The sequence below is a fragment of the Onychostruthus taczanowskii genome, unplaced genomic scaffold, assembly GCF_017590055.1.
Source record: "Onychostruthus taczanowskii isolate IOZ18803 unplaced genomic scaffold, ASM1759005v1 scaffold36, whole genome shotgun sequence".
Lineage (NCBI taxonomy): Eukaryota > Metazoa > Chordata > Aves > Passeriformes > Passeridae > Onychostruthus > Onychostruthus taczanowskii.
Genome location: NW_024501015.1, coordinates 1,912,816 through 1,922,118, shown reverse-complemented (window position 1 = coordinate 1,922,118; position 9,303 = coordinate 1,912,816). Strand labels below are relative to the sequence as shown.

At 47.7% G+C, this 9,303-nt stretch overlaps 1 protein-coding gene across 1 annotated transcript; it reads left to right on the top strand.

Moving 5' to 3' along the window:
* Positions 1-782: 782 nt before the first annotated feature.
* Positions 783-4,117, top strand: HOXA7 (homeobox A7). The gene is made up of 2 exons (XM_041411568.1): positions 783-1,286; positions 2,308-4,117. Exons 1-2 carry the CDS (start codon positions 911-913, stop codon positions 2,589-2,591), a joined length of 660 nt encoding a protein of 219 aa, XP_041267502.1. The 5' UTR covers positions 783-910; the 3' UTR covers positions 2,592-4,117.
* The last annotated feature ends 5,186 nt before the right edge of the window (positions 4,118-9,303 follow it).

The following is a 9,303-nucleotide window of genomic DNA, read 5'->3' as shown; positions in this document are numbered from 1 at the left end:
TGCAGGCGATTTCTTCAACTCTGGACTTTCGATTTATTCTGCTTTTATTTTTTGAGACATTCAGAAAGTTGAGTCTTCAATTTTTTTTTTTTTTTTTTTTTTTTTTTTTTTGGGGGGGGGTGCAAAAAAGCTGATAAGTTTCTTTAGGGTTGGGGGTGGTTTTTTTTTTTTTTTTTTTTTCATTATTTGCGGTGGGTGGTAGGGGTTTTTTGTGCGTTCTGTTGTTGGGTGGGAGATTTTTGTTTAGTTGGATGTCGTTGTTTGTTTGGGGGTTTGGGGTTTTTTTGGGGTGGTTTTCGGGTTTTTTCCTCCTTTCCTTTCCCGGAGAGGGCGACTTTGATTTTTGCCCCCCCTTGGGGGCTGGCTGCTGGGAAGTGCCTTGATTCCCAAGGCTCGGGAGCGGAGCGGGGTGCCGGGCAAGCCCTGCTGCAGGGTTACCGCCCGCTTCTTGTAACCCTGAAACAACGCGGGGCGGGGGGGGCGAGGAGCCACCTCCTTCAGACCTGACGCGTGCGGACAACCACACACGTACACATTTAGAGCGTTAAAATTTGATTTCTCCCGGCGCCCCCCGGCCCGGCGGCGAGCAGGCGGGGTGCGGTGTCCCCGGGGGCCGGGCGGGCGGCGGTGGCGGTGCCTGGAGGGCGGCTGGAGGGCGCTGCCGGGCGCGGCGGCGGCCGCGGGCCCCGCCCGTCCATGGCCGGGCACCGTCGGGCCCCGGCCGGCACCACCTGTGAGGCGGGCGGGGATTGGCGGGCGGCGTCACATGACCGGTCACGTGCTGCGGGCAGCTCGGTCCAAAAGAAAATGGGGTTTGGTGTAAATCTGGGGGTGTAATGTTATCATATATCACGCTACCTCGTAAAACCGACACTGAAGCCTGCCGGACAACAAATCACAGGTCAAAATTATGAGCTCTTCGTATTATGTGAATGCGCTTTTTAGCAAATATACGGCGGGGGCTTCTCTTTTCCAAAATGCGGAGCCTACTTCTTGCTCCTTTGCAAGCAACTCCCAGAGAAGCGGCTATGGACCAGGCGCGGGTGCCTTCGCCTCCTCCATGCCCGGCTTGTACAATGTGAACAGTACCATATATCAAAGCCCGTTCTCTTCCGGATACAGCCTGGGCTCTGATGCCTACAACCTGCATTGTTCCTCTTTTGATCAGAACATTCCCGTCCTCTGCAATGAGCTAACCAAACCCAGCTGTGAGAAAGCGGAGGAAAGCAACCTGCACAACCAGGCTGAGCCTAATTTCCGGATATACCCCTGGATGAGGTCTTCAGGTAGGGGCGAGCGGAGAGGGCTCGGAGCCGTGGCAGCCAGGCAAAGCGTGTCGCCAGGATTACTGTCAGCACAGCCTTTATGGTTTTAATTATAGCCGAGGCGCCATTGCGTAGAAAGCCCGTGGCATTGTATGTAAATGAGTATCATAAAACTTTTTATTGCCCAATTAATGGGTTCTAGCCTCGTAAATTTATTTAACTCCATTTGCTATGGAATTTTAGCATTGAGTTGATTTGCGCTGTTTGCTGTGAAAAAGCGGAGAGTTGGCTGCGGGCTCCCAGAGCCCCCACGGATAAAGCGTCTCCCCTGCCCTCTTGTCGAAGTTGGGGGGAAAAAAACCAATCCCGCTCGCCGGGTGAGGCGGAGGGGACAGAGGCGTTTAGGAGCGAGGGACGGCGTGTTGAGGACTTTGCCAGCTCGCGTTGCCACTCTCGTCCCCCCTGCCCTTTCCACGGAGATAAGAATCTATAGAAATGTACTAAACAGGAAAACGAAGGGGGGGAGGGGGGCACGGGGGCACGAGAGCGTGTGTGAAAAAGGAGAGCTCTCTTCTGGAGCTAAATGCTATGTATTGTTTACGATCCAGGCGGGATGGGTGGGGGGAGCCCACGACATTAAAATAAAATAAATACAGCCCGGCCTTCCAGCTTTTTATTTCCCCTTGCGAAACGTGAAAGTCTGGAAGGTTTTAGGGAAATACATCGCCTGGGGGAAAAGTTCCTCCTCCCAAAAGCAATTTCCTCCCCCACCTCCTCTCCTGAACGCTTTCTCTTCACTTTTTCTAGGTCTCGAGCAACTTAATTTTTGCCCTGCCTGAGCAGGGCAGGTCGTGTGGCTGAAATGTCTTTGTTAGGGCAAAGTGGGGGGGCGGGTGGAAGTCGAAGAAGGGGATCGTTCACTCTGGCTCGGCCACTTTTTTTTTTTTTATTTAAATACCAACAAGAAAAATAAAAATAGAAAACTTTCCACTTCTCTTCTTGTCTAACTCCTGACCGTGTGTGTGTGTGTGCCTGTTTTCAGGTCCAGATAGGAAGCGAGGGCGCCAGACCTACACCCGCTACCAGACTCTGGAGCTGGAGAAGGAATTCCACTTCAATCGTTATCTGACTCGGCGGCGAAGGATAGAGATCGCCCATGCCCTCTGCCTGACGGAGAGGCAGATCAAAATCTGGTTCCAAAACCGGAGGATGAAGTGGAAGAAGGAGCACAAGGAGGAGAGCTCCAGCACCCCGGCTCCCAACGAGCCCACGTCAGCAGCAGCCTCTGTCGAGAAAGTGGAGGAAGACGAAGAGGAGGAGGACTAAGGAGTCCCACTCGAGGAAGTGATCTCTTAGAATAGTGTGTGCACATGACAGTTGGAAAATCTCCCTTTAAAGGAGAAAGGAAAAAAAAAAAAAAAAGAGACTTTTTATTAAAAATGAAATCAGTTCCCTTTAATGATCATCTTGAAAGCAAGCGTTTGCAAACATGAAAACATTTCTTGGGTTGGTTTTCCAGCCTTCTCTCCACTCTCCCATACTCCCCAAACCTGCCCTATGCCGAACCTTTCGGTAATATCTCCTAAGAGCATCTTGCAATCAGCTTGGGTTTTTTTAATCTTCATTAACCCAAACCTGGGTGGGCTTCTTCAGGGGACATTTCAGTGGGAGAACTGCTGCTTGCACAGATAGTAAACCGTGACCTTCCGAAGTAACTACCTGACTCCATAGTCCCAATCATGTGTAAGGGGAAAAGTGCATTAGGCTCACATTAAGAAAAACTACCTAATTTTGAATAAGTAGCTCTGCACTTCTCTTTTTGTTTTCTTTTTTTTTTTTTTTTAATTTTTGTTAGAAAAGTATCTTAAGTAACAGCTACACTAACAAAAGGTTAAACAGCAAGTAAGGGGGGGGGGAAATGTTCCACAAACCACTACAATCTACAGCAATTATTTGTACTACCTATTTTCCAGACTACCTACCTATATATCTTGCTCTGCCTACCTATCTTCGAAAGTATACTGTATTTTAGTAGTCAAAAGGATGTTACAAGGTTACTAATGTGAATCGCAAAATGCTTTTAGACATGTAAGTGTAGTCGTTCGAAAAGCACGCATCAAAAGCTTTGGTATAGAATTTGGTACCGAAAAGTCTGAATATATTTAAATTTAAAATAATATATTTATTCCAAAGCAATTATAAATGAAAACCATATGCTGCAATGTATCTTTGTTCTCGATTCTTTGCTATTTCGAGAGAGGAAGCAAACACACGCCAATATTGTACAAAGCGGTTTAATATCTCCCGTTGGCTTCTACCTTCAGCTGCTTCTGCTAAAGGCCGTTTTCTTATTCTACGTTGATCTTACTTAATATAGCGGAAAGTGTTCTTTGAAAAGTGAATTTAAATGATCATGTAACCACCTTAAAAAAAATCCACAAACTGTTTGTCCTAATTATCTGAACGTGTTAATATGTAATACCATGAATTTTCCTACAATAGCAGATATTGTATTTTTTTTTTTTTATTTATATTCGTCTTGAACCTCATTTGTAAGATCATATCATAAATTGGGAAGTATGTAATTAATTTGGAAACTTTGTAGCATGATGTATTGTTAAGAACTCTGTATAAATCCGTCTTGAAGGTTTGGCTAAAGTTTATTCACAAATTGTATGTTACAATGTGTTTCGGTGTGTTCGTTGTGAACATTTGGATATGCCGTGTAAGTATTGGAAGTGGGAAAAAAAATGTCTGTGAACTCTCTTTGGAAGTGATACCGTGTTCAACTATCTCCCACGATAAATGTGTTTTATGTTACACAGAAAATAAATATGCTTGTTGACAATGAATTGTGTTTCTTTATTGAGGAACCAGTTCGAGGGAAGCAACAAAAAATATATTACGTAGACTAATAAAGAAATTAGACTATCTAAACATTTTTTCTTTCGGTAATCAGAAAGGGGTGGGGGGGGGAACCCCAAGGTGATGAATTGATAGGAATCAGTCAATATCTCTATCTCGACTTCGTGATTTTTTCCCTAGCGTTGTTGATTAATAAAGCGGAAAGCCTTCTTTATTGGGAGAGCTTCCTTCCACCGTGTTCCCGTGTCCTCTTGCAGTCATTACCCCAGTCCAGACGCTCGGCGATTAAGTCGAAATCGCACGCAGTGAAAGAATATTTTGTAATGAACAGAAAGTGAAAAACGAAACTTCCAAGTGTAAATGATCTGATCGGGTACATGTGTGGTTTGTGTGTGCGGCTTTCGGGGGCCAGGGGGCATCACGGTAGCACGAAAATGGGGGGAAACTGCCCCGCTTTAGAAAACGTCTTATTTTTGCCAGGCACCACGTAATATCAATATCCCCCCCCCCCCTTTTTTTTTCTTTTTAATAATAATTAAAAGAAAAAAAAATCGAACCTGAAAAGTCCTTTTATTCGGCCGCATAAATACAGTTAAGACCTGGAGCGTTATTTGCGCTGAAGTTCCCTTTTTTCTATTACACTCCATTCCTGTTCAACGCACTAATTGTAATTTTAATAAAATTAGTACAAAGTCCAGGTCTTTTAAAAAACTCCAGGGCTGCCTCTGTGGTAAGATGGCGCCTCTCTAAGACCTGCCTCTTCTTAGTGATGAGGAAAAGGCCATAAATCCGTTGTTGTTTATGAAAATTTACAACTTTGCAATACAACTTTATGAGTTGTTCGGTTTTTCCATTGGTCGTTGTCGGTCATGTGGATGGTAACCGTGAACATGAACTTTTTTATAATTTCCCTTGCGAGAATAGAGCCGCATTCTTTTGCTGAGCTCTGTCCTGCTTCGGATCTCTCTGGCTTTCAATCCCCATTTCATTTGTTCTTTGTAAGGCAATAGTGAACAAAGTGTGCTGAGGTTCGGCATAAGCAGCCGCCTAGAACACAGATCCGGGATGGCAATTTCCAGTTCCCCCGCTGGAAGGTGTGGCATATTGGATTCAAAGCACTGGCGTGGCAGATTTTCAACTTGCAACCTGGCTAATTTCCTGCTTCTTCTGGCACCAAAAGGAGGGCGATTCGTCTCCTGTGCAGCCAAAGCGACAGCTGTCAAAGTCGCAGGGGCTCCTGTGAGCCAGAACCTAAAAGGTGAGAAATGTATATGACACTACTGTAAGCAGGGAAAAATGGTTTAATACGTTTAAATATTAGACATGTGCAATTAAACCAAATGGAAATGTTACCGGCCAAAAATAGAGATGGCTGCAGCTCAGTTGATTTTAACTTAGGCAGTGCATGCAAAAATATGCCTAAATAAAATGTTTATTTTCTGTGATTTAGCAAAGAAACGGTGGATTTTTTTTTTCTCGAAGTTGATTTCTTTTTGCATTTGGCAGGGGTATGTTGTGACGTTCAGGTTATTTTCTAATAATTCAGTTTTACAGCATCAGTGGAGGGGATTTTTTTTTTTTTTCCCCAGCACCAGGGGAAAAAAAAAAAGTGATATCCCCAAACATTTTTTTAATACTGATTCGCAGCATTAGCTCATTAGCTTAAATTTCATTTGCGGTTGATGAAATTTAGATGTGATTTATTTTTTTACTATTTCACTAAAAAAAAAAAAAAAAAAAAAAAAACCAAACCAAACAACAACCAAACAGCACAATGTCTCCTAGCTTTTCTGCCGTGTCCGGGAGGTTATTTCTAGACGGGGGAAACGGCTGAATGTGTCTTAGGTTTTCTCTATCAGATCAAGCGCTGCCTGCATAAATCCCTTGCCCCGCCGTGGGTCCGTTGCCGGCGGTTCGCGGCTTGCGCGCCTCGGGTGCGCGGAGCGGGCTTCGCGGCTGCTGAACCCATTTCAGCGCCGGAGACGGAGCTTCCCCCCCCCTTCTCTCCTTGTTGTGACTGTTACGGTGCGGCGCTGGGGCGGGGGAGCGGCGGCCGGCGGGCCGGTGCCCCGCGGTGTGCGCCGGCGGGGGGCAGCGAGGACCCGCGGACGGCGCCCCCGGGACCCCCCGCCGCCGCCGCCCGGCTCCGCTCCCGCCTCCTCACGGCGAAAGAACGGCTCGGAAGGCTTTAAACGGCGGCCTCGGCTGTGCCGCCGGGCTGATAAAGCGCTGCATTTGCATTGCATTGCGGTATCCGCCGGACTGGAGCTGCAGTGAGCGCCGATTATTTATTGCGGGTCGCGGGTGCTCAGTGCTGCCACGGCGTGGCGGGATGGCGGAGGCGGGCGCGGAGTGGAGCGGCCCCCGCAGTCCCTGGAACAGCAGCGCTGGCAGCCTGCGCTGCTCGGGGGAGCCCAAATAAAAGACCAAGAGGAAAAAAAAAAAAAAAAAAAGCAGCCTATCTTTTTCTGTGGGAGTATCGGAGCTCGCCCCCGGGCAAAATATTCCGGCAGGACCGGCTCTGCCCACTCCCCTTGCCCTCCGATTCTACCTCGGTGTGTGTCAACTGCAAGTTACCGCGGTGGGAGCCGGCTGGGGAGGAGCCGCCCGCGTCCCCCCGGCCAGGCTCTCTGTACCCCGCCAGTCTAAACAACGGTCCGCCTTGCCCAAACTGTTTGGATTAGGAGCTATTAGTTACAGGTTGGTTTTGATGACGCTGGCGAGCACGAGAATGATTTGAAAGTGGTTTTATATACGAAGAGAAGGAGGCTTTTAAGCTTAAGAGGGTAACTACTCCCGCACCTGTATCCGAAAGTGGCTGGGGTCGCGGACGCGTTTGCGGCGGGAGGAGGAAGGAGAATTGTTCTGTGGAGGAGGTGCTGGGGGTGCGTGAAATTACGAAAACAAATAAACAGGGTATGAAATACACAGGTATCGCGAAGTGTGACTTTGTTGCGGTGGCAAAATGCAGCGACTGGCTTTCTTTCTGCTTTCCAGAGTGGGGGCGGGAATGGTAAAGGAAAATTGCTGTGAAATGTGTTCAGGCCGGACATTTCTTCGGCAGACTTGGGGGGCAGCAGATTATTGTGATTCGGGTTTTTCTGGGGTAGGGGGAGGAGCGGAAAGGACGCCTGAATGTGACTGAAGCAGAGATTGCGATGCAGATTGCTTGGCTGTCACTGTAACTACTCGAACACGACCCAGTCAGGCAAACGTGCAGATTTCATTCCTTTTCGTGTTATGGGATCGGCGAATAAATATTTTCGCTGCCTGCCGTCGGGCTTTCACAACTTGGTTTGGACGCAAACAGTCACTTGAAAAACGGGAAAGAAACAAAAAGAAATGGAGGGGGGAAAAATCAGCCTGTAACCCATGCTACAAAATGTAAATATGACTAAGCCTGAAGCGAATTTTATTTTAAATTTTGTTTTGGTCTTTGTGTGATGGATTCAAACAAAAGATCGTCTGCCCACAACTTTTTGGAAGTAAGGCCGGTGGGGTTTGTTTGTCCCGAGTATTCTTTTTTTCATGGTGCGTTTTCGTTTTGACTTAAACTGGCAAAAAATTACGCTCTTTTAAAAGACTTTTCGCGTTTAGCATGCTGTGTATGAGTGTTTGCTTGCTGGTGTTTCCTCCTTTTAAAACTCTATTCTCACAGAGTAAAAAACCCCTTATTTTTCCGGAGAAATCTGCTTTTCAGGAAATACATGTTTCTGAAATGACCTCTAAAAGCATGCAGCTAGTGAGCTGTAATTCTGCCAGGTGTGTTTGTTGATTAGCTGGGCTGAAGAGGTTAAGGAAGTTGAAAAAAAACCCGAAGGCAATCAACATCTGAATGTGAAAGTCCAGCTGAGACTGCAAACAATACAAACTATTGTGGAGCGAAGTTTTAACTCACTACTGTTTTATAGGTATCGTAATCTGCCCCCGGAAATGAGACAAATAGTCTCCCAACAACAACAAAACTCTCCTTTGAAAGCTGCTTTAGGAAACGCTGCTCGTACGAATGTCACTTTACGTGACAGAGCGCGTTTAAAATTAGTCTATTCAATCTGTTGTAATGGGCACGAATTATGAGTAAACACATATTGGAATGAGCAACCTCATGTTATCTGCAGGAACTGCAGGGTTGCGGCTGAATTAAACCCGCATCAGCGAATTTCATCAGAACAGTTACTGTCCGAGCCCTGGGCCAAGAATTATATTTCCGCTATGGGGTAACTGCCATATTGAAAAATGAAGGTGGAAATGTTTGTTTCGGGTATTGTTCTTCCCCTCTTAAAGACACAAATCCACGTTTAATCAAATTATTCGGAGCAACAATGAAACCGATTGGCTTCTGCTGACTCATTAGTGGGGTCGTATTAATTAGGAATATTCCTACTGGCTCGTTTTTGAATTTGAATGTTTGATATCCTCGGCTCTACTCTGGCGGGAGGAGGGTGGACTTGGGGAGAAGAGACACATGGAACTTCATCTGGGTTGCCGGGGGGCGCCGGGAGCCCACGCGGCGCTTCCCGAGGCCTCCTCGGACACTTGGTGCAAATCAAAAATCCCACTCCCCAGAAGGCCACCGCCCCAACCTCCTAATTATGGGGGATGTTCATTAAGATACGAGACCTCTTCCATTGCAGGACGCGTTAGCCTCTCTCATAAAAGCTGGATTCGGCGCTGGGGCGGGCTCCCTGAGCTCCGAGGGAAACCTTAGTGGAGGGACAATTTTCGACTGAATGGATAAATAAATACGTTTTAGAATAGCTTAAAAATTCTTGGATGCAGTTGTGGCATCGCGACGGCAAAATGGAGAGAGGCCGAGCCCTCCCCTTCGCCCCCCACGCTGCGCGGCGCTTCTCTCCCCGTTTCACGTGCTCCCTCCGCTCCAAAGTTTCCCTTCGCAGCATCCTCCGCCGCCGTCTCCTTCCCTCCCTCCTCCTTCCCTCCTCCGGAGAGCCGGGGGCGGTTCGCCCACCCTTCCCACGGGGTTGCGCGACTCCCTGGCCGTGGGGCCTCCAACTTTTAAGGGCGCCCCCCTACCCACACCTCCGGCGGCCGGGGGGTGTCCCCGCTGCCCGCTCTCGCACCGCCCGCGCTGCCGGGAATTATCGCTGTTCCTGTTGTTGTTATTATTACTGGGTGATTTTCCCGCGTGGGGGCGGTGCCGCGGCGGGGGCGC

Coding starts and splice junctions, on each gene's coding strand:
- HOXA7 (XM_041411568.1), top strand. CDS start 911: ATGAGCTCTTCGTATTATGTGAATGCGCTTTTTAGCAAATATACGGCG. Junction 1,287..2,307: donor CCCCTGGATGAGGTCTTCAG/GTAGGGGCGAGC, acceptor GCCTGTTTTCAG/GTCCAGATAGGAAGCGAGGG.